Below are 26,110 nucleotides of genomic sequence, written 5' to 3' on the forward strand. Positions count from 1 at the left end.
AGCAGCCAGATCCGATGCTTTTAAAAATAAAAGCGCAGATTTGTCTGTAGGTGTTGAAAAAAACGAGTATTAAAAAAGGGTGTTTTTCCCAGGCCAGAATCTAATAACAATATGTCTCTGGTCTATGTAGGTGTGCCAACAAGTATGACAATGATCCAGCAGGTAATAGTACCAGTTTTAGGGCAATGCTATTTATTATTTATATCTGATTCTTACTGTTGTATGTCAAAATTTCCTCTGTGGGAAAAGTCTTGAGGTAGAATCACATGTAACTTTTGGGGAGAGTTATTTTATATTTAATATAAATATTTATATTAACATTTAATGTTTCTTGGCCTTCAATGAATATTCCTGGACCTGTTATGTTATTTTTTACAAAACAAAATATTTTTCCCATGGACCCCAGGGGACCCATGTGAAATTGGTGATAGGACATCTCCGACTGTACACTCAGTCAGTCTCAGTCTCTCTATTATATTTTAATCCATGTAGTTTCAAACAAATGAAAGGTTTTTTAGCCCAGAGAAGTCTTGGTGTGACTTGACCACCCTGGATTGCTGTAAAGTGAAAGAGTTGAATGAAAAAATGAGTTGTCTTCTTCACACATCGAGGCATTCTGGTTTTGTACTTTTATATCTCAGTTACTGATCACTTGAACATTTGTTCTTACTGACACTAAGACGTTTCTCATAAATACCTTATTATAGCTTTTTTAAGGTGTTTTCCTTTCATTAGTATTATATTAGAGAGTTTCTATGATCTGTGTCATCCCCCTCTCTTCCTCCACATGTCATCAGTGTCAGTCCAGCACAGTATACTAAATGTTGGCATTCAAATTAAATCAAATTTTATAGGGATTGAAGTGTTTCACGAAAAAACACAAGTTGTTCCAGCAGGATCTGAGTGTTTGTTACGCGACTTTATAAATGAAAACTTAAAAAGATTCCACGACACTCTTGAGATTTCCATTACATTTGATTTGGACTAGAGAAGTAAATGAAAAGGATGGCGAAAATGAAGGTTTAACGGAGAGGGCTCAGTACAGGGGCTTTATTTTGAAGGGGGCAGGCGGAAGTGCGGTGTGTGTTGCCAGGTGGAGGACAGAGACGAGGCCTGTCAGCGCCATTCCGCTCCAACTTCACTCCATCCCGGACTCAGCCACATCTGGGCGGCTCAGGCTGACGGCACGACTCGGCGGTGTGGTCCGGGACGCAGCGGAGCGATGCTCGGCATTACTGAAATGACGAACGGGTAAGTCAGACATCTAAAAGTGTGATATTTGCCGGAAAAGTTGGGAAGTTGGCAGTCTTTCTTAGGAAGGCGGAAAAAAACGATTGCCCATTTCGCTCATTTCTCTTATGCGCTGGGAAAAGTCATTTAATGACAATAAAGCCTAAAAAAACCAAAAACAGCCCACTTGCTCTTGGTATATATCATATAACAAAGTGCGTTTTGCTGGCGAAGAAATAGCTTTTAAAGTTGAAAGTTATCTCACAGCAGTGACAAACTAACACTTCTCTGGCTGGAATCTGTGCCCTGTCACTTTAGCTCTTAGCTAGCTCCCCCTGCTGTGCTGCTGCGGAAGGGAGGGAAGTTAAATTAAAGCCAGAAAGCGATTGATTATGGCACCAAAGGTCTTTGGACGTGAATCGACGTGGAAGCGGAGGTGCTGTTCTTACCTGACTAATAATCAGTTCTTTTCACAAATCAAGCTGTGCTGCAGCAGGAACTCCATCTGATTGCAAACATCCACCTCATGTTTGAGTTTCACTTGAAACCAACGTGCTGACAGCTTTGCACCAATATTATAAAGAGTAGAAGCTAATTTCACTGTGCCCAGGGCTGCCTGGGAAATCCTGCTACCCTGTGATGGAGCAATTTATAAAATCGCTAATCCGAGACCAAACATGAAACCATATATATGTCCATGCTTAAGTCTTGAGGGATTCCCTACTCCATTTTAATTTAGTTTATGTTTTGTTTTTTTATTTTTTATTTTAAAAAGCCAAATTGGCTTTATAAATAACTTGATATGTTTGTGTCATCCTAGACTAGGAATGATTGATTCACAAAAAAACTGTGAGAAAGACATTTCATAGAAGGAAAGAGGATGTTTCTCCCTTTTCTGCAGATTAACCTCCTCCCTGCACAGGAATGTCCACACAAACTCACTGGACAGTAGTTATTGCTTTCCAAACCACTTCCTGAGCCTCCATTCCCTCGAGACTGCTATTCATGGCGATATTTATTTCCACTAGTGCGAATGCTGCTGTGTGCACCAGAGTGTTATTTATGAGCCGGGATGAATCTGGCTTTTATAAAGCCTGCTGGACACTTCAAGCAAATAGAGGGCATTGCTGCATTCCCTATGCATCAGACTTTTATCGGATCCCACACTGTGTTGATACAACTAGAGTTAGAAGAATGTCTCAGTCTGGAGCATGGGTTTGTCCTTGTTTGGAAGAGCAGTGAACTTGTGTGATGCATGATTTGAACTGTGTGTGCTAAGTCCATGTATGTGGTGTGAGGGAGTGTGATTTTTTTGTTATTGTAAACAAACACATCCTTTTCCAATGAGGTGCAGCAAGTCTCTACTGTAGTTTAACTTAGTACAGTTTAGGTGCATAATTTGGATGTTCCATGAGTTTACAGCTTTGGATGCAAAGGAAAAGCCTAGCACTTTCTTTACAAAAGCAAATAAAGTAAAGCAGTGTTATTCCCATGCTGCTGTTAATAGTAGAGTTATCAACATTTGCTTAAAGCAACAAATGAATGGAAGAGAAAGAAATGAGGCTCTTACAGTGGAAAAGCAGTGACAGAATTGCTAATTTTCTTCATGATGAATAAGGCCATGCTATGCAATGTATACACTGTTCACTAACATACACAATACGGTTTACAAATACAATACACTCTTAGTAAAGGAATTTAGTTTTGCACGGACACGGACAATGGACACGGGCATGTAAAGAAACCATATCCCAACTTTTTCCAAAATGTTCTGAGTAATACACCTCCCATGACAGCAGGTGGTGCTACTGCATGATAACTCAAGTCAAGATGGGTATGATCATCTAGCTGGCAGACCTAGTTTACACCAAATCCAAGCAGATTAATCAGACTAATCACATGATTTATAAAAAAATAAATAAAAAAGTCTATTTTTTCATATGTCATATTTTCAGAGCTCACTAGTAGGTGAGCATCTTGAGATAGTTTTGTAGTTTATATAGTTGTAATGAGCATTTACTAAAGTGGTATTTGCTGCAGTTATCGCAGCAGTGAATTTTCTCTTGTTTGTGTTTCCTCTTGTTGCTTGTCTGTGTGAAAAATAAGTTTTAGGAAGTTTATCTCAATAGTAAGTAGTATGTGTTCAGGATACCCCTGACAGATAACTGCCTGGCTGATGCAGAAGGAAGTAATGAACAACAGGATATTCAACGGTCCTCTTAAAGCAGTTCCTCCATGGTACAGTGTGTGTGAGTAAAGAGACGTACATTCAAGGAGGTTGAGGGCCACATCAGCTTCATGAAAAGTGACTTTAGATTGTACCCCTCACCCAAAATGTTTCCATTAATAAGTACTTGGTAACTGCACCCCTCAACCACCAATACACTGAAGACACACACACACACACACACACACACACAAACACACCACACTAAATAGGAAGTGATGTGGCCATACAGGGTAAGATAACAGCAGTAGGAGTGTTTGCAGTGGCAGCAAGGGGAATCTAGCAACAACTGAACACCCACAATACAGTCTGACATAGATTTTGGTAAGATATATTTTTCTTTGTACCTATTTTATTGTTACAATTGTCGTAGCATTAGCTGCTAAGCTCCACTACTTGCCTTATGTTTGAAATGCAAACCGTATATGCAATGCAATATATCAGTGTAGCAATGAATGTTGTATTGTGCAATTCCTACAAGTGTATCACCTAGGAAGTCATCTCTATTTATGAGGTTTTATTGCACACATTTTCGAACAGTGGCTTATCATTTGTACCATTTTGTATCTGTACTTGTTTGTACACATTCTCGTGCGCGTGTGTGTGTGAGGCAAGATTTCCCATTTATTTCTATTTCTCTTGGAAAGTAGGATCATTGCTAGACAGACATAGTGTAAAATATTGCAGTAAATATAAAGAATATATGAATAATTCAAGTTACAACACCAAAACAGGTTTGAAATGGACAGATTTCATTTGTCCAGTAAAATTCTTTTCAGTCAAGTAAACATATCACAGGTGTTCCACTCATTACAGTTTTGAAAGGGTGCTGCCAGCTGATTGAGGAGCTGTAGTACTAGCAGTCCCACACAGTGGCAGTGTGCATATTTGGTAGAGACGTTGTTAGCGGACCCCATGGGGCTCCAGAGGCGGTGTGTGTGTGAGAGAGAGAAAAAGACATCTCTCAGCACATTTCATTTACAACAAAACTATTGATCCCAAACAATGTATGAGATTTTAAATCCCACTGTCATTGCAACATCACCATCATCTTTAAGACACTTTAAGATGTTTGGCTGATTAGATTTGATGATGCTTCTTAGAATAACCCATTGATAAACTCATTTACGTTTAAAATGTATGACAAATTGAAATAAAACCACAAATCCCAAACTGACAGAACTACAAGTTATGCAAACTAAGACAGGTATGATGACTGCAGTGGAACTAAATCTGTGAATCATCACATCATGAATGTGATGGCATACTCAGACATGCTTGTACTGTTGTGACCCTGTTGCGGCTGTTTCGGGATACGAAGCTTGAAGTTCAACCTTCACATTCTAGGTTTCTGTTTGTGTGTGTGCGTTCGTCAAACCCATGAGGAATGCTGAGCAGGTTAAGACAAGCTGCTGAGAATGAACCTACTTGGTGCAATCGTCTCTACCTACCAAGGGGAGATGGGGTTTCAGTTACCAAACCTTTTAACACCATCAGACAGATAATGTCTATAATGGCAGGTATGGATATTGACTGAATGGTATGATTTTGAACCTAAAGAAGGTCACCTACTAGTGAAATTCAGAAGATTAGAGTACATCACTCGATGAGAACTTGATTATTTTCTCACAGTGAGTTTTATTTGGTTGATTTGTTCGGTTCAGTCTAACAGAGGCTATGCCTGTCAGGAATGTCTCATACTGTCTCATATGTCTCATACCAGACCACATTTGGCATGTTCTGTTGTACAATGATACAACCTGATCTCCACTTAGGTCTGTTTCCTCTTTGGCTCTTGTTGACTTTGCTTGTTTGGTGCAACATCCTCTGGCAAATTTTGTCCCTGGTTTAGGGATGTCACTGCTCGGTGTTTGTAATTGTGCCTGAGAGGCAACTGTTAGTTGTGTCTGAACTGTGCTTCAACTGTTTTTGTTGTTGTTGTTGTTTTGTTGGAGAGGAGCCTTTTCCCCCCACTCATTGTTTTGATGAATTATTCATAAATTGGCATTTCATCCTCTCTCAATAGTTTGTTGTTGCAGCTGGAAAATCATCTCACAATTCACAATAGAGGAGCACAAATCAAACAAACAAACTGCTAACAGTACCCATGTATATTCTGGTTGATACAACAAAGTAGCATTCAAATCTAAAGTGTCGATTTTGCAATTATGTTTTTCAAATATCTGTCAGGTTTTGATGCTGACCTCAAGTTTGTTGAATGACTGATGCAACTATATGCTACATAATGACTTGTCTGTACTAACAGCTTGTCCATTGTGTGCAGTGTGTGTAATATCTGTGTGTGAGATGCAAAAATATATCTCTCATCAGTTTCTTTATTTTCACTTTATATTTAACAGAAGAAATCCAAAAGCTGCAAAGACAAGAAAAGGGCAATCCCAGTCTTTTCTCTTTCCCGTTTCTTTGGAGGCATTTCCCCTCTACCTGCTGCAGGAGGGGGAGGAGGAGCAAGAAGCAGCTGATAGGTGTGCAGGCTGTGAGACCACACCTCTGTATATGACCTTCCTCAAGGGTGTGAGCCCCGGAGGTGTGTTTTAGAGACCAGAGCAGATTGATATTTGAATCAAACACTGACACAACTTCTTTGGACTGTTGGAACCAGACAAGGGTTAGGAAGGAAGGAAGGGAGGGTGAGAGCAGGAGTGAGGCAAAGAGGCGATGAACTCTCTGAGGCTGAAAGAGTTGTCAAACTCAAACTTGTACAGACGGAGACAGGAAAGACCAGACAGCTATGGAAGTCTGGCTAGGGATAGCTTCAGGTGAGTCTGCCTCTGAGAAGCTTTGATCTTGCGTCAAACTATTTATGTGACTGCAAAGAAAATGTTTGTCAAATGGCGTTTTAATCACATTAAATTTTAAGTCCTAATTGGTACAGCTTTTTACTTTTTTTTGTACATTACAAGAAAATGGTCCTTAAGTATTGCAAAAATCAACCCTGTTTCAGTTTTCTTTAGCATCTTGCGTCATTTAAATGGTTTATGGTGGAACACGGAATTATCTAGAATGAAAAAATATGCATACTGGTCTTGCCAGTTTTTTTGTACCTGTCAGAGTGTCTAGCTTCCCTGTCTAAAGCAGGCATACAAACATTTTTGTTGAATTGCCATATTATACCCCTGATGATAATTTATGATAATGATAATTTTTGGTCTCTTGGGTTGGTTTTGTTACCTTTAGATGGCTTCAGTTCAGTTTTCATTATCTGATAGCGATCAACACTGTCTTGTATAATATAATGAACCAAAGAGGTATGTTAATAACCATTGAAGAAAAGCCCTTAATGTGTGTTGGATACTGACAAGGATAGATAAGGTGAGATGTGGTGGAGTATTTGATCAGCAACTATTGCAGCTATAGGTGAATTCCTCTAAGTTGTTTGACCAGCAGCTACATGTACTGAGTGTGAAAGCTTATGTAATATTCATCCCACAATATGTTTGCATCAGTATTGGGTCTCTTCTTTGTCTCTTTGTGTGTGTGTGGAATGTAGTAATGTGAGGAATGTGGACAGAAAGGGGGAGTTCTCCTGTTAGCATTGTTCCCCTTCAAATCAAAAACACTTCATTTTGTTGTATCCTCCCTCAATCTCACCATCAAATGCAAAGATCGCAGTCTAACGGATAAAAGAGTTGTGCTGGAGAAGACATGCTATTAAAATCACAAGTCTGATTGATACTGCTATTAACTGTACATGCTTGGTAAAAATTCAGATTTTAGCTGAATGAGTTGGCAGATTCTCTGTTAAATTTAAGCATTCATTGATCAGTTAGACCAATAAGTCAGTGCCATACTGAGGCACATAATTTATTGTAAACTGGCAGAAGAAAGCATGTAAGTGAGGAACAAAAGATTTCACATTGAAAAAAATCTTTCATAGACCAACAATAGTACAAATAAATCACACTAAAGTAACCCATGATTGTGGGCCTGAAAAGGAGAATTCAAATTTATTTGCCCAATTTTTTTTTGTTTTGAAGATTTGCACCAAAGCAAGATCAATTTGTGTGTCAATATTTCCCCTTATCCATGTTGGTGAGCAGGGATGATAGCAGTGTGTGTTTTGTCATCAGTGTGGCATTTCCAGGTAAAAGTTCACACATTATAACCACCTGGAAAGTCACAAGACAGCACGAATCAAAGCAATTAAAAGGCAAAAAAAAAAAGCATTCTTGCCACACAGGAGAGTTATAAAGTGTATGTCTGAATAATGTTTTTATCAGAAATACTAAAAGTAGTATTCAGCCCAAACATGCTATGTTTAATTTGCCTGAAATGAAAAGTATTGTGGCTTGGAATTAAAACAGACCAATGTCTGCAAGGTATCTGAAAGTGACAACACACTATAGGTTTAGAAGAAATTAGAAGAAATGCAGCTTTGCAACATATCAAAATAAATTATTCAAATTGCAATATTGTAGGGATACATTAAGGGTTTTCTATACATTTGTGAATGTAATGATTCAGTTTTTGCCATGAAAATATTGAACAGGTAAAATGATTCGTGATTTAGAGTAATGAAAACTTGAAATGAAAAAATGTGGACAATACGTCGTCAGTTAAGTTTGACTTCGGGTCAAAATAGGTGTCTGGAACAAAACGTAAAAAACAAAGGAAATGTTAGTCATGAATTATGCTCAGTCGCTGAATCACTGTGTATTACAAAGTATGGGTATGTGTATGTGCACATTTTTGCGTGCTTGGGTTCATGTACATGGACTCAGTAGCAAAGGAAAAAATGGTTGTGCCCAAGGAGTCCTCAAGTCTGTGTTGCCATGGCTGCTGTTGACACAGTGTATGTGGGTTTGTGAGCAGAGGTGTGTTTGATTTGACTCTTTGGCCTGAGTATGTGTGTCAGCTGATAGAGTAAAGGCTGTTCTAGGTTCTAAACCTTTTTGAATGTAATCTACAGACACATTTCACACTTCCATTTAGTTTACAGTAACAAATGTTAGAATATATTTCTTTTCACAGACTTTGAATTTGGAATGACGCTTTATTTTCCAGTGAATTTATCATAAAAAAATCGCACAAATTGCCTATCACAATTTCCCAAAGCCCAAGTAGAGGTCTCCAAATTGTTTGAGTTCAAAAGTTAAAGGCATTTCAAAATATGTCCCGTCAATGTGCTTTTCCTTATAGAGCCTTCTTATCAGACTGGCTAAGCCACATTAAGTCATCAGCTGTGGTATAAGAGAGGAATTAAGAATTTAACCTTTTCCAGGGTCATCAACAGAATAAATTACACTTGACCATTAGCAGCACATTGACTGTGTTCAGGAGATTAGTCAGTGTTTGAATCTATGTTGCAATCTGCAATCTTAACCATTGTTTACAGTAGGACTGTCCCTTTTATGATAGTGAATCTTTAGTAAACTTCATCATTTAATGGAATTTATAGAATTTTTTCATGTCAAGGGTGCAAAGGTTCATTCATGCTTATTTCCACTTATGGATTATTTGAGATTTAATAAGAAATTACACAGAAATATCTTCTCAGAAGGAAAATGTTATTCACTGAGTACTGAGGCTAACTGCAAGAATTTATGTATTTAAATATCTTCTTTGGAAAATAAATGGCTGTAACTCTGAAAGCTGTTCATTCTAACAGCATATTTCCTACATCTTTTTATTTAGGAAGTCTAAACATCCTATCCTACAGTGGGAACACACCAGAGACAAGTTGTTGACTGCTGACAGTTTCTGTAGGCATTTTTAAGCACAGGTTGGCATTCATATCAGCGCACAGGTTCTCTTTCTCCCTCTCAGTTTAATCATGTCCTAGCTACAATGTAACTTTGGGATTAGACCACACAATATCTGATAAGGGCATCATTTTGTGTAGTCTGATTTATGTCACTAAACTCAATCATGTCTGAGTATATATTATAACTAAGTTGCACCACTGCACCTAAATTATAATCTTAAATCTCAGTCTCCAAAACCCACAAAAACTACAAGTAAAACAAGTTTTAACCTGATTTTAGCCAGTACCAAGTCAATATTTTTACCATTTTATCATATTATCAGTCATATTTCAACCTTTATGTTGATGTTCATCTAGAACCTGATTACTGGCTCTGAATTTGACCTGTAGACATAAGTTTAACTGCAGTGTTAACTGGAAACTAAACCAAATTTGAGTTTGGCACCAGAGAGCTGCACTGTTCATGTGCCCTCGTTTTAGGGTGGAACGCTTTGCAACATGGCAAAGACTGGAATCAAGAGGAAAGTCATGTTTCCTGTTGAGTACTCACCCTCTGCCATTGTACCCCAGTCACTCAACACTGGTTGAGACTCCCCCACACAGCATGTGACTTTGATATGGAGACAATGAAATGTTGGTCCGTGAAAAACAAGTCTGTCCTAGATAGTTAAAATTGTGTTTAAAAGTTAGGAACTTGAGGTTGACCGGCTGATACTCTTTCTGTTGCTTTGCTTTACTAAATATACCACACAATAGAAGACCACTACTTGTGAAGCAGAAATGTTCGTTTCTAATAGTCAAGAAGGAATCAAACAAACAACTGACAAGGTGTTATCAAACTTGAAGGTTTAAATGAAATACGTGAATAAACGACTATAGATGTTTTGTGCAAGTTGCCTCCTTTGCGAGGAGGAAGATTTGGCCCCCACAATGTATACAAACTCTCTTCCACAGAAACACACACACAAACACACACACACACACAGACACAAAACAGCAGCTGCCAGCACCTAGTTTGGAGCTGAGGCTCCACTGGCTGTCTATTTGTAGAATGATGGAGTAATGTAGAAGACTGTTTTACTTCAGGTCTTGGAGACATGTTTTTGCTGACACACACACACACACACACACACACACACACACACACACACACACACACACACACACACAGGGCTTTTTCATAGTAGTTTTACCTCTATGGATTCATGTATTAATTGAAGTCATGCAGCATAAACATGGTGTCAAACATATTTGTTTCACTTGAGTGTGTTTCCAGATCTGGCTTTAGATGGTTTGGGAAGTGGTCATTAATTTGAGATGCCATTTGAGTGTAACCAAATGAAGAGCAATCTCTTACCCAGAGGAGACACAGATTCAGGTTTACAGGAATGCCAAGTCTTAGCCCACTATTGGATTTCTAAGGTTAGTGATATTTAAGCTGTTCTGTTGACTCATTTGGAAAAGACTCATTCTCTTTTTCCATTATGTGCTCAGTTTGAATCTTCTAGGGTTCCTTTACTGTCTAAAATAGGCAGTCCATAAATAATCATGGCATTGTTTATCAGTAGGGGGGTTAATGTGTATTTGGAAACAGTCAACATAAATATGAGTGTGCAAAGTTTCCAACCAGCTGGACAGTATGTGCTCACTGTGGCATTTAAAGTCAATGTGGCAATTGTTAGTTCGTTACATGCCAAACTCTTTGGCTGTGTTGTTGCTCTGCTAAGTACATAGGTACACTAGAGTGACCATGGAAGATGACGATTTCCTGTTGTTAGATGGTGAAACAAGAGTAGTATGCATCCATCTGAAATAAGTAGTCTGCATTAAATTAGATTCAGGTGTTTTTTGTCCAAGTGTCAGTTACAGTATAAATAAAATTAAGCAAACAGCATTGCCTTCATAGCAGGAGGATGACATATTGGGATGTAGCTGCAATTTTAGCCTCTGTGTTTTCATCTAAACACACTGCCTCTGGATTGCTTACTCTATACTGTTTATCTCACATTGTCAAACATACAATGAAATAAGCTGAAAATTCTCATTTGTTCATTTCCCTTTTATATTGGCTTCAGGGTGAAACTCCCACTTTGCACAATTGGAGATGGAACCACATTGTGTCTTCCAGATTACTGACCCTTCCAGCTCTTTAACAAGCAAACACAGTTAGTGCAGATTTACAGCACTGGTACAGATAGCCAAAAACTGTAGATGCTTGGGACGCAGAAGATTTATAGATACAGAAAAGGTTTGCGCGTGTGTGTGCGTGCGTGCGTGCGCACGTGTGTGTGATAGCACAGTGACCTCTGTCTGGACAGACATCAGGTTGGGCTCTTTAATTTCAGTACCTTCCCAAGAATAGCTGGCAAGTGTGACAGGAGGGGAGACGAAGTGGGTATGTGTGTGTGAGAGACAGAAAAAAAAAAAAAGAGTTGATGTGGGAATGAGGGAAAGTGGGAGTGTGTCTGTGAAAGAGGGTGTGTGTTTGTGTCTGAGGAGAGAGAGGAGAGTACTCCCAGCACAGTCTGATCGGTGGATCTGTTTCCCTCTTGCTGTGTGGATTACACCTCCCACTGCATATTGGAGTCTCCTTCTCATTACTGGAATCTGCCACTGCAACAGCATCAAGGACTTGCATCTCAGCAGTTAGCAGTTAGTTGAATCCAAGTGGTTACTGGATTTTTACACAGAATTGTGTTGAAGTGTTGTACTAGTGTTGTAGATGAGTCAGGAGATGAACGGTCGTGCTCTACCACCTTCCATTCCTGAGGACAGGGAAGTCTTGGACCATTTTCATCATGGTGAGATGAACGGTTACCAGCAGAGGCTTCAGGGTGGGGAAGGGGGAGAGGCTGAGGTCCCAGTGTCTAAGTCCCAGAGGAGGAAGAGCGATGTCAAAGTCTATAAGGAGTTTTGTGACTTTTACGCTCGCTTGTAAGTACATAGTGTTATTAGTTGTTCACCTAAATAAAAATTGATGATGATAGCACGTATATTTTTTAAATAAAATCTGATACTGAGCATACTGAAGTGCATTTACTATATAAATGACATGTTTCACCGAAGAATTCATATCAGTCTGGCATGAGAATATTTTATACAGCAATTTCTGAAACTAGCATCATTCCTCTTTAATAGAGCTCTAGCTCAACCAGCTATAGATTTAGCTAGTTACATTTGTATGCCTTTATCTGTCACTCTCCTGTAATCACCATCATCCTGAGTCTGTATTCCTGATGTCTGTTACGCACCAGGATATGACCTGTAGCCTAATTATCAGGCTCGGTGCTGTAACAGCTGTGATGTATTTTCACATCATTGAATTACCATTACAGATTAAGAAGAACCAGAACAATTGCACATTATAGTGGAGGCACGCGTGTGTGTGTCTTTGTCTTTGTGTTAAGCTATTTGGTCTGTTCCTACAGTGTTTTAGCCACGTGAGACACACTAAGCTTACTGAGGTGTGAGGGAATGTGAAATTGAGATAGTATAACACTTTTCCCAGCCAGTTTGATTTGCCCAAGTTTCTTTAGGTGTCATGTTTTTAAAGAAACTGGGAGCACTCAGGCTATTTCTGCACCAATGGGTGAGCTCTTATGCAAAGTGGAATATGACAACTGGCATCCCAAGTATGTGTGCATGAAGGACAGGAAGGCTAAATATACATGCTGTATCACAGCCTTTGGGAAAACATGGATGTAGGGTCACCCACAGGTTCTTGAGTGGACATTGTGAAGGTATCTGCCTCAGGATCATCGTAAGGTAGAAACAAAAGTCCATGCTAGAGTTAAGCAGTCAGAGCTGAGTTTGGATAAACAAGCTCACAGCTGCCATTAGTGAATAAATAATCAGACCTGATCTCAGAATCCTGTCAGATATGGAGAAATTAAAGCCCCAATGTCTGTGGAAATTTGACTTTACGATTTCTGGTAATAATAACACACTCCCCACTAAGTTTAACTAAAAATGGCTTTGGCAGGTGTTATATGTAGAACCTACTCTAAATTAATCAATACTATCAATTCTGGCAACACGGAGTGTCCAAGCTGTAGACAAGAACTGTGGAGTTACTGTCGAGATTAGAGCCTCATTGCTATTGAGCATTGACTGCGTAAGGTATATAAACACTGAGGATGGCATAGAGGAGAGGCACAAGAGATTTCTATATTCTAAATATATATTCACAAATATTTAAAAGTGACAATCTGCATCTCTCCCCATGTATGCGGAAGGACTCCATTTATAGTCACAGTCCAGTGTGCTCAGTTTAACAATGTGAAAGAAAAGTCATCTGCAGAGAAATGTGCCACACTCATGGCCGACTTCTTTTGTTTTCCTGGTTACCTGTTATTTTCACAAACTGAATTAAATTTTTGTAAGCGTTAGTTTTAAGTGACATTGTACAATATCTCCATACTTGAAATTAGAGATACAGGAGTATAATTTTAACAGATGTAAATGAACAGATATTTATAACCACTGGAATTAAACTGTTTTTGTTGTTGTTGGTTGTCTTATTATTTTAAGTCTTTAGCTGTTACTGTGAGGTTCTTCACTCCATATGATTTCTTCGGAGTCATCTCAGTGTGGCACCCACCTCTATGCGTAGTTCCCACAGATCTATCTCTCTCCACAATGTCTAATGTCCCCTCTGGTCTGCCTGCACTGTTTCCTTCTGTCTGCTCTTTTCAAGAGTGAGCAACAGCAACAAGGATTGGAAGACTTACCCACTGCACAGGATTGTTTTGTTTTGTTTTTTCACTTCTACGACTGCTAATAGGCTTGTCTCTAACTCATGTAGATTGCAAGAGGCAGATAGGAGGGTGGAAATGCCTGAAGGATTTCTCACTTCCTACCACAAATCCTTTTGGACAGGGCAGGGCTGTCCGTGTATGTGATATCAGACAGCGTATGTAGATCAAAGTTTGTGAGGATTGGACCCAGATGGAAGCTATGCTTATTCCTGTATTCCAGGATTACTCTATGTCTTGTTTCAGGCTACATCATTTACCCTTGTTTGTAGAGCAGATGTGGTAGAAATTAAATTGGCATCCTTAAAATGTTAGACTGAAGCTCAAAAAATGAGAGACAGTGAGCACTTTGTCAGGGAGCTTTTGGAATCCTTGTTCATATCCCAAGTTAATATAAACAGATGGCATCACTCCATAAAAATCTTACATCCTTGTGTGTGTTGCGTGTGTGTCTGTGCGTTGCCTGGATACACTGAGGTATTCTGACCTTTTAAACAAAGCAGAGAATCCAGGATGGTCCCACTCAACATCTCTGTCTGCATTTTAATCCCATTTGCTTTCAGTTGTCCTGAGGTATTAAGTAATGATGTTATAATGCACATCAGATTCAGGCTATTTACCAATGACTCATACGTTTGTTGCAGTTTTATACAGAATGTGGTAAAGGTTTTTTCCAAAGGTAATTGTCTGTTGACTTCAATACAAGCTTCATCTTTACACAGCAAGTCTCACTTTTCACTCTGATTTTCTATGTGCCCTGAGTCCTTTTGTTAGTTTCTCCTCCTCTAGCTCTCAGGTATGCCAGGTGTGCCCTTATTTATCGCTCCCCCTCCTTCTCTTTTCTGCCACTGGATTCATGATGTCAGGGCCTGAAAATGCCTCCTTCTCTTTGTGGCTATTTGGCTTCTGTTGTAGGTTCTGTTGTTCTTTTTGGAGTTTTGTTTTGAGCATTCCTTATGAGAGGATCATCATGAAATTAGTTCAAGGTTGATTTTAAGATTAAGTCTGCAGTAGAAGTAGTGTTGGAGAGGTATGACAGGGGTCCTCAACCCTGGTCTTGGAGGCATTCCCACCCCTGCACATGTGGCCTAGATCCGATCTTTTTCTTCTGCATATACAGTTACATCGAGGCCATGATCAGTTCACATTTGAGTCCATGTTTAAATGATAATGTGAACAGTTGCATAAAAAGTCAGATCTAGAATGAAGCCAAAAAAACACCAGATTCAATCAGACGTGTTGCATTAGGGAAAATAGTAGTAGCACTTCAGGACCAGGGTTGAGGACTCCAGATCTAGATTGTGTCTATCAAGGACTCCTGTGAAAGGTGAAAGGCAGAGATCATCATTTTGTGTTTAGATAGCAACTGTGATAGTGAGTGTAAAAAGAGCATAAGTGAATACCTTTTCATGAATCACCATGACAGGTTTTCAGGTGTGGCCACATCTGTTCTGCATCCTCTGGTAACAGTATCTCCAATATAAAGAAATGTTCACCCGAGGTCCTGCCCTGTTGAGATGCTATATGATAAATGGCCCACATCTGTGCATGTATTCACCTCACTTACAGAAAAGACTTTTACTGAGTTCAGTGCAGAAGACCAGTAACCTCAGCATTTCTCTCGAAAGACAACACAGGTTTCCCAGCTTCCTGATGCCCGCGCCCTGATAAGTAATGAGTAGAGCCAAAATACAGTTGGAACTAATTCTGTGTGGGTGGGTCTAGGCTGATCACCTCCTACAACACATTTTCCCCACTGTCCTCTTCTTTCTACTTTTACTCAATATATTATCCAGCTATTTTTAAGAAATAAGAAATATGTATAGTAAATGTTAAAATGCTGCCATTGTTTAACTGACATGACCTGTTTTCCAATTATCTATTTAGGATTAATTGACTTGAAGATCTAATAAAGCCTGTTTTTATATTAATTTATATGGAGCAAGTACACTTTGATCCTGATTATGATGGGAGTTTTTTTTTGTTTGTTTGTTTGTTTGTTTTTTTAGCAACATGGCCAATGCTCTGGCCAATGCCATGTGTGAGCGCTGCAAGAGCGGCTTTGCTCCGGCAGAGAAGATTGTGAACAGTAATGGGGAACTTTACCATGAGCAGTGCTTTGTGTGCGCTCAGTGTTTCCAACAGTTCCCAGAGGGACTCTTCTATGAGGTAATATTTCATATTATTTCATCCTGCAATCTCAGTGTAAATTTCATAATCCAATGAAAGATGTATGATGTTTTTATTGACAGGTTGATGCATGTCCCAAAGGACAACGAGTTACAATAAACATGGGACTGCAAATAGTTTGGATTGCCTTGATTAGTCTTGACACACCAAGGGAAACGCTACAGAATTCACATTAAAGCTTGTGTGCAAAGACAAATATTTATATATTGGAACACAGAAGATTGTCTGAAAAACTACCTCCAGTATGGTTTCTCTTGTGTTTTCATCTTAAAATACATACAAAGAGTTGTTAACTTTTCTCTGTTTTCTCATTTTACTTGTAGTAGAATCAATATTAAGTAGAAGACTGTTAGTGGAAATCTCTGATACAAAGAATTTAAATAGATTCCCCCGGTTGGTATATTTAAAAGAAAGGTGAGCACAACTTAAATGTAGTATTGAGTCATTAGAAGCTTCTTTCCAGTAAGCTGTTTGCTCACCAGGCTTGACACAAGGCCAGATGTTTCTTGCCAAGCTCCATAGAACCTGATGCTTTTTATGTTGGTCAGTTAATCAAAGAGAGACTGTCTCCACTGCTCAGATCAATATAAACAACAAGCCAAAGGATATGAGGCTAATTTCACATTCCCTATTCCTCTAATACAAATAAACAACAGTCAGTTGAATAGATTGACATCTGTTGGCAATGTTGCTAACTGTAGATTTAAAGTAGATGGGAAACACTTATCTGTCACACCCTTACCAAAAAAAACAAAACAAAACAAAAAAAACATCAGATAATAGCGTTAAAAACCATTTTAAAGGTGGGGGACATTCTTTCCTTCCTCTATTTTTTCTTTTAAAAGCAAAATCTTTTTTCTCTTCCAGGATATAGTCTCAAAATAATGGGCATGCTTCTTGTCAGTTTGTCTTTCTTTGAACATCAGAACATTAATTGTAAGTTTGTAAGACTTTTGAAAAATACTGCAGTGTGAAATCACCTCCATTATAATGATAATAAATGGGTTATTTCAGCAACATTTTAAGAGAATAAAGAGAAGAATTATATAATTAAAATCACACCAAGCACTGTACACAATCCCCTGCTGAAGAAGAAATTAGAAATGCTCCAATGCTCTTGGAGAACAACTTGTGAGTTCATTGAGCCCAGATGGCTGCCTGGAATACCAGAGTGTTTATATAATACATATATATATACAATACATATCTATGTTTCCACAGGGGCACTTCTGATTTGAAACACATGATTTGGCCATCTAAACCCACAGTTTGTGCTGCACATTCAAACATACAGAAATAAAGATCATCCACTCCCATGCAGTCATCCAGGTTTTTATTTTCTCCTCCAAAAGATTATTGATAAAAGTTCAGTTTCGAGATTTATTTCTTAAAACACTGAACCTAGCTCGCTGTTTTTTTTTTTTGTTTGTTTGTTTTTTTTTGTGTCTCAACACAATGCATAATTTTGACTCATAATATTAGAAAAGGTTGGAATCTGCTTCTCAGGATTTTACTGTGTAATAATATGGTTGCTATTGTGTTCTACCACTGTGCACTTTAATTAACTGTGCACACTGATTTTTGTCTTTATAGTTTGAAGGAAGGAAATACTGTGAACATGACTTCCAAATGCTGTTTGCTCCCTGCTGCCACCAGTGTGGTAAGTATAGCAGTAAAAGCAAATGAATGCCGTCATGAACGCTTTTGTTTTCCTACTCCTACCTGTACAGAGTCATACGGGGATCTAGATGTTCTTTTGTGATCAGGTTTCCTATAAATCTGTTGGTCTTCTCTCAGGTGAGTTCATCATTGGCCGTGTGATCAAGGCCATGAACAACAGTTGGCATCCGGACTGTTTCTGCTGTGATATCTGCCAGGCTGTGCTAGCCGATGTTGGCTTTGTGAAGAATGCTGGAAGGTCAGTCCCAACCACTGTTATTTCACCAATGACATCTGTCCAATCATCTTGTTATTGTCTTGCACAAGGTTGTTTCGTCTGGAAATGATGTTTCCATGACTTCTCTGCACTTCCCTCTTCATGAACTTGCTCAGCTCTGTTGCATCAGAAATTGTGTCAGCTGAAGCGAAATCCAGTGGTATGAGATAAGAAAATTGCAGTTTGCTGTTGTATACTCTAAAATGTGTTAGGGTCATTGAGAAAACTGGTCATGTGTTTGGTTTCGATTTCTGATCTTGGTTCAGGTTATAGAGGCTGTTGAATCCAGAGTGTGAAGATGTTGGATTATATCCACTGCTACTGCTGAATCTGGATTAGTTGTATCACACAGAACAAATTGATTGCTGTACAAATGAAAGGATCCTTGGAAGAACAGGCCAGAGGCTATACATTTGTGGAAATCAATCATTCATCGATTCAATTTAGGGAATAAATAAAATGTCTGATCAAGTATCCCTCTGCCTTTCTATATTCTTCTCTATTCCACCAGGCATTTGTGTCGTCCATGTCACAACAGAGAGAAAGCTCGGGGGCTTGGCAAATACATCTGTCAGAAGTGTCACGCGATCATTGACGAGCAGCCTCTGCTGTTCAAGAATGACCCCTACCACCCTGATCACTTCAACTGCAACAACTGCGGGTAAACATGCACACAACCACACGATTCTGGTCTGCATCGTCAGTCTCACAAATAATTTCACAGGAAAAAAAGACTTGCTCACAATTGCAGACAGAGCTTTTTAGTCCATGCTGGGCTATATTTGCAGTTAAATTTTCCATTTCCAATTTTCCCACAATGGCCCCATTGTGATGAATATGTTGAGATTTAACAGATGAACTGTGATTATAACATTATTGCAACCCTCATCCTCTAATACAATTATCATAAAAAATTTACACAGATCCAACAAAAGCAGACTGTAGGCGTATCGACAATGCATACTTACGTTAAATTAGCATTAGGCCAATATTCAATCATATTAAATATTGGAATATGTTCCACTTATGCAATTTTTTTTTTTTTATATATATATAAACACAAAGTAAAGCACAACAGCAGGATGGCCTTGGTTTAATTAACGTGCCTGGGGCCTTTTTGTGCGGGTTTGCATGTTCTCCCCAGTGCCATTACTTCAGTTCTGTCACACCCTCACACACACAAGCATTCACCCCCACACACCCACGTATTTACACACACTTTTGAATATGTTATCTGAAAATGGTGTGGACATTACTTGGATCATGATCACCTCCACAGCTCCCCCAGAATGATGGGGAGTGTGTCATGTAAGTGTTGTGGAGAAAATTTGTCATGTGTTTCTCTGTAAATTTGTCATCAAAATTATTAATTTGAATGCTCCAAATGCATTAATAAATGCTTGTTTGGAGTTTTAATCAGTGAATGGGAAAAAAGTAAAGAGGCCTCTTTCTGTTTCTGCAGTAAGGAGCTGACTGCTGATGCCAGGGAGCTGAAGGGGGAACTCTACTGTCTGCCCTGCCATGACAAGATGGGGGTCCCTATCTGTGGGGCCTGTAGAAGACCCATTGAGGGCCGTGTGGTCAATGCCATGGGCAAGCAGTGGCATGTGGAGGTACAATGTTAAACTGTCAACCTTTTGGAAACAGCTCCAGTTATTTTGAGTCAAGTAGATTTTATTTATATGTCTACATTGGTTTCACACTGTCATTCAGATCAATAGATTTAGAGATATTTGTTGTGTATTTTGAGACCACTTTTAGATGCTGTTACGTTTTAGGTGATATATACTGTTCTTTTCAGTATATGAGAACAGAAAAGTCTGATATAATGACGTTGTCTCCACTGGTTCCCAATATTTCCAATAATTTGAAATAATTCAGAGTTAAGTAGCTGAAATAGCTGCTCACTCTGTATGCGTCTATGGTCTTATATCTATCCATTTGTTTTTTCTATTCATTCCATTCCTCTGAGTGATATTTCATGTGCCATATCTTTGACTCACACGTTTGCCAGCATAATCACAGTTTGTTTCAGTGCTTTTCAGCTCTGATTGGTGAGAATCACAGAATCATTATTTGTCTCTTTATCAGTTTCTTTTCATGTACCATTCGACCATCTTCTGTATCTTTATCTTCCCCTATACACTTTCCCATTTTCTGGTTTTTCCTGATCTACATATAGCATCATGTGTGCACTGTATGTGAGCGCCCATTTCGGGGTCACCCATTTTATGAGCAAGTTGGACATGATGATTGATAGTGACACTTTGACATGGTGAGGGAATTAAGCATAATATTGTTGCTAACTGCTGCCCCGTGTCTCATGTCTCCCTGTCTAGCTAGAATCTTCCAGCCTTGATATGAGGATTATACTAATATATAACTTCAAGTGGTCTTTTTAAAAAAAAAATAAAAAATCTCCATCTGTCCATCAGAGCATGATGTCTTGCTATGGTACCTGACTGTTTCAGACATAAACTTCTCATATTCATACTCAACTTGGTTCCTTATTACGTATTTGGGTTTATGAATTGAGAAAAAAGAAGCAGTGTCAGGGAAACGTGAGAAATATCTCAATCCCGAAAATAAGTGTCAATCTGACAAATTATTAATTTATCAGTCCTCGGTACACAGGTATCAGCTTTTCATACCCAATAAGGGTAAGACTCAGAGGGAGGTCTTGTCCAAATATTAAATATTTGGACAAAAAAATGGCTTGCAACACTCTCTATCACAACTATTTCCCTTGGTATGGCTTCTGTAATCCATCTTGTTATTTGTGATCATAGAAACCATCACCAGGCACCAGCTGTGACACCTTACTTTTACTGCCTCCTGTCTGTTTGGAGGACTATTGTGCCCTCTGAAGGTTGTTATTCTGTCCAGCCTCTCTATTGCATTCAATTTGGATGCAGTACCAAGGCATCTGGACCAATATGGTTGTTGGCTGATCTGATTGTAGTCTGACCTGATAATGCCAAAACCAGACGATACTGTGGCCTGTGACATTGTGTGAATGGGATAATATACTGAGTGATGACATTGCTAACCAAGTGCACTTGGCTATGGGTTTGTTTTCAGCATTTTGTGTGTGCTAAGTGTGAGAAACCCTTCCTTGGACACCGTCACTACGAACGCAAGGGCCTGGCCTACTGCGAAACGCATTACAACCAGGTAACACTCCACTGTATTAAGAATATGTATGTTGAAAAATAACAATACTAAAAATAGAAGTTAAAACATGTTGCTATGTTTGACCCATGTGTAATCTCTTATCTCTTAGCTCTATTTATAGGCCAAGACTCATCAAAAGAAGCTTAGCAAAGTCTAGATTAGTGACAACGAGAACCTGCCTTTGACCAGGACTGCTAAAATATGAAGCAATGTTCTGAAGATGTTAAGGATTAAATTTATTTCATTCGTATTCACTTTTTATTAAAACATGGACATGTTTTATGCATATTTAAAACAGTTTGGGGGCAAGAACATACCAAAAAGAAAATGACTAAGATCAACTAGCTACAAGGGGCAAGGCTTCGTTTACATTAGGTTTTGACACAATAATTAAACAAAAGATAGGTTTGGCAGTGAAATGTATTATTGAACTGTGATGGAGCAGAAAGCCAACTACTATCTGTGTAATGACTCCACCCAGTGTTGGAAGGTTTTACAGCATTAGGTGTTCAAGTCACATGAGGTTTCAGAATGCCCTTGTGATCTTGGTTTATGTGCATGGCTTGTAAAAACAAAACCATAATGAAGACTAAGACTACAGTATTTTGTTGCATAATTTCACAATTCACAAGATCACTGCTCACTCCCTGTGCTTCTCCCCTGTTGCTACAATCAGCTTTTTGGAGATGTTTGCTACCACTGCAACCGTGTAATTGAAGGAGATGGTGAGGAAACTTGTTTATATAAAATCTATATTTGAAAACTAAAATGATTTATGGATGGAGTAGTCATCCATCACTCATTGTGCAGCCCTGCTAAAATTCATGTTCACTAGAGCATTGTTTACCACCTGCCTTTATATTACTTGATGTGGACTGTTATGTTGATTTAGGGGATTTATGTAAACTACCAGTCAAATGTTTGGACACACTTTCCTGTGCAATAAGAAAGTGTTTCCAAACCTTTGATTGGTAGTGTATGTTGGTTTTCTTTTTTTGACAAAGGTCTCTCTTGCTATATTCAGCTAGATTCACCACTTTAGTCTCTTCAGTCATATGATAGTAACCTGGTTCAATGTCTCATAAGACTTTCTTTTTCTTTTTCAGTGGTGTCTGCTCTTAACAAGGCCTGGTGTGTCAACTGTTTTGCCTGCTCTACTTGCAACACCAAGCTCACCCTTAAGTGAGTAATGTAGGAAGTTGAGGAGACATACATGTGGGAATACTTTAGCCTGCTTTTTGTACTTATTAAGTTTTAATTCAATGCTTTAAAGACTGTCAAAAATTCTCATGTGAATTGGTCGTGCTCTCTCTGCTATATCCCATTTCTCTGTTTTTGTCTGACTACCCTACTTTGACACTAATTGCTCTTTTTAGCTGTCTGTTTTTCAAACCTGTCCATTCCTGAGTTTCTTTCCTCTTTCTTTTAACTCTGTGTTTCTCTGAGCTTGTTGCTTCCCCACTCGTCTGAATTTATCAGTCAATTTCTTTGTCCACTTAAATGCTTGTCTAGTGACACTTTTCCTTCTTTTGCTGTCTTTACAACTTTAATCTCTCTTTTATCCTTTCTCTTTCCCTTTTCATTCTAATCTTTAATTCCTCTATTCCTTCCTTCTCAATATCTCTCTCCTCCTCATCTCCAACTTCTCTTCCACACCTCTCCATGTCTCCTGCCTCCCTGCTCTGTCAGGGATAAGTTTGTGGAGGTGGATCTCAAGCCAGTGTGTAAACACTGCTATGAACGCCTTCCAGATGACATGAAACGCCGGCTGGCCAAGCGTGAGCACGATTCAAAAGAGAAGAAGAAGAAACTGATACCCATGTGTCTGTGATCCTCTCTTTCTCCTTTCTCCTCATTTCCACTGTTTTCCCTTGGTCAGTCATCTTTTCTTCCTTTATACTTTTATTTTTATTCTGTTTCATCTCATCACATTTTAAACACACTCCAAGCCACTTTCATTTGTCTCATCGTTATCAGTATTAGTTAATTAAACTTTCTAAAACAGAACTGAAATAGGTGACTGGAGTGGCCCAACACTGGTAACATTTTAGTATATGGCCTCTTCTTGTCCAGAAACACTAGGCAGGATTAAGACTTGTACTCTAGCTGGTAATGCAAACAGGAAAATCATATCAGTCCCATGGTGAAAGGAAAGCTTTGTTTCTCAGGTCTCCCATTCTGTCTGGGTGTAAGGGGTAAAGCCTTAATCACTTCCGTCAGCTTTCTGGCTGCAGCTGTGTAAGTGCCAAGGTCCCACTGGATCTGACACGTGCCCCTGTCCTGCCTACAATGATCTGCTTTGGGAGGGAATGTCGTCCACAGGAAGTTGTGGGGGAAGGTGTAGAGAGCTGGCCAGTGTTAGTAGAATTAATGGCACTCATTATACAAAACAATGAGCTGGAACTCATAGAGCACATATCAAAATATGTTATTTTAATCAAAGAACAAGTTTTTATATCTATACGAATCCATATCAGACTACATTGACACACAGAAGTATTTACTAGGAGTGGCAACACCTAATTGTTTGTCTTTCTTGTGCAGGAACAAGTTTGTGGAGTTTGACATGAAGCCAGTATGTAAGAAGTGCTATGAGAAATTCCCTCTGGAGCTGAAGAAGAGACTGAAGAAGCTGTCTGAAACAGTTGCACGGAAGTAAACACAGAGTTAAGTTGCAAGAGGGAGGGAAAATTCATGAGGTCTACATGGAAGAATTAACGTTTCCAGAGTTGACAATTGTACAAGATTGAATTTATGTGTTTTATATTGCTTTTATTTTTAATTTAGGTTTGCTATTTCAGCAGAACATGCCGTTGTTTTCCCTCTCAGTCACAGCTGCAAAGCACAGAGCATCATTTCATTATCTCATTATCTTTTAGCCTGTTTTGCTCCATTGAGCTCCAATTTTGCACCATAGATTTTTCATGCTTTATGTCACCACTATATCCTTCATAAATGTATGTGTGTGTGTGTAAAATATAGACACACACACACACACATATATATATAGAGAGAGAGAATTTTGATATATAAAATCTGTATTTATTAATAACATTGGGATAAAATGATTACTTTGAAGCTTAATACACATGTTTAACTTTTTTTTGCCAACCTGTATCTTAATGCCAAAAAAATCTGGCTCCTGTGTGTCTTGTTACTGATATCCTTGTATAGTAAGTAATTAAAAAAAGACAATGCAGTACTGAATGTGTATATAAGAACTCTAATATTTCATGTTTTCCACCAATATGTATTCTTTTTATGTATTACGTATGTATTTCTATTATGCTATGCAAATAAGTGTGTGTTTAGCTCTATAACATTATATATTTAGTATTTTTCATCATCAATTAATTTGCTGTGATGGGCTCAACCATCCGCTGCATTATGTTGGATTGCCTCGTAACTAATAATACTATGCATTTTATGCGTGCAACAATCTATGGAAATGGAAAATCTATGTACACAGTGTTGCTAGTTCAATAGGTTAGCTTGTACAATCTAAAGTAACGCAGCATTACCGCCCCAAAATAAATCACATAAGTAATGATCACTTTTTATTTTGATTAGGTGACAGAGAATCAGAAACACCTTTCAGAGAAATGCAAAGTCAATTATGCTGACATGCTGCCAGAAAATACTGAAGACCCAACAGTGACAGGTTTTATTGCATAACAAGTGCTTACTATGTGTGTGCTACAACATGACTTCTTGTGGCATGTGCAGAGACCGGATGTGGCAGTAACATTAGATGTAAGAACATGTGTCTCTGTTTGCTTGTAATCCGGACAAAGTGATCCTCTTAGGGAGGTGTACTGACTTCCTCAGAGCTCAGACCCTCTTAGGAAAGAATAATTTTTGTTTTCACATTGTTTCCCTCAAGCATTTATCTTTTGCATATTAGTTTGTCAGAACAACACATTCCACTATTTTATGGCTTTACAAAGCCTATGTTGCCGTTAACTATTGACTTTAACTGCCTAAGACACAACATTGCTCACATAACATGTAGAAGTAAAACTCTCCATTGGGCTGTTGTGAAGCAGAATTTAAACTCGACTAAAAATAGTCCAGCACATGGTTGCATTTTATATCTTATGTGACTGATGAGACACTTCTGCTCTTATATTTTATCTTCACATTGCTTGTTGAGACAATATTTCTATATGTAACCACACCAAAGTGCATGCGCTAGATGTGAATGCAAAGCTTTTTCTTTTCAGAATATATTCATATATCTACTGAGTTCATCCAAATAAATGTATCTCAATGCAACCAGCGTGCATGTAGTAGTGTTTTCTATTTACAATTTCTGACACCTTTACAGTGTCACATGGCATCAACTGAGCTTTATCAATCAAGTTTTTGCAGTCATTGAGAAGTGTCTTTAGAGATAAGAAGAGTATGGATTTCAGCAACAGATAGCACAGCCTTCACAGAGCCCTGATCGCAAACGTCATGCAGACAGAAGAACCGTGGCACTTTCTCCAAGGCTCAGGCGCCTTCTGAAATTCTGTTCCAAGTGTGTTAAGGAGAAATTGTGCTGTTTTTAAGACTATGGGCATTCATATAAAATTAAATTATTTGTGATGTATTCTGGTCTTTACTTTGTGCACATTTTTTGAAAGCTTCCTCTCACCTAGGACATACACATCAAACTACAATTTAAATGTAGACCAGAGAAAAGCTGGTTTCACTTTTGTTTTTGCACAGAAACAGCTCTTTCACCTAAACTGAAGGATTTGCCCCAGACTGCCCAGCCCTTCTTCAAAATAAAGTGCGTCATCGTGCGTCATTCTAAATTCTCCATTCTCATTGGTTATGGAGCCTGATTCAAGAAGGCGGACGACCCACGTGACCCTCAGCCATTTGAT

General features: G+C 38.7%; 1 protein-coding gene across 6 annotated transcripts; it reads left to right on the forward strand.

Annotated features, from left to right (window-relative positions):
* Positions 1 to 1,061: 1,061 nt before the first annotated feature.
* Positions 1,062 to 25,515, forward strand: LOC115061726 (LIM and senescent cell antigen-like-containing domain protein 1). Of its 6 annotated transcripts, none has more exons than XM_029530208.1 (10): positions 1,062 to 1,251; positions 15,946 to 16,105; positions 17,720 to 17,786; positions 17,924 to 18,044; positions 18,574 to 18,723; positions 19,525 to 19,675; positions 21,144 to 21,236; positions 21,913 to 21,961; positions 22,343 to 22,418; positions 22,926 to 23,754. In XM_029530208.1, the coding sequence occupies exons 1-10, from the start codon at positions 1,223 to 1,225 to the stop codon at positions 23,065 to 23,067; spliced, it is 1,038 nt and encodes a 345-aa protein (XP_029386068.1). In that variant the 5' UTR covers positions 1,062 to 1,222; the 3' UTR covers positions 23,068 to 23,754. The 6 variants fall into 6 exon arrangements, with proteins under 6 accessions (XP_029386068.1, XP_029386066.1, XP_029386067.1 ...); XM_029530206.1 differs by lacking the exon at positions 1,062 to 1,251 and adding an exon at positions 6,036 to 6,237 and having other exon boundaries at positions 22,926 to 23,755; XM_029530207.1 differs by lacking the exons at positions 1,062 to 1,251; positions 22,926 to 23,754 and adding exons at positions 6,041 to 6,237; positions 23,781 to 25,515.
* The last annotated feature ends 595 nt before the right edge of the window (positions 25,516 to 26,110 follow it).

The sequence above is a fragment of the Echeneis naucrates genome, chromosome 21 (genome assembly GCF_900963305.1).
Source record: "Echeneis naucrates chromosome 21, fEcheNa1.1, whole genome shotgun sequence".
NCBI lineage: Eukaryota > Metazoa > Chordata > Actinopteri > Carangiformes > Echeneidae > Echeneis > Echeneis naucrates.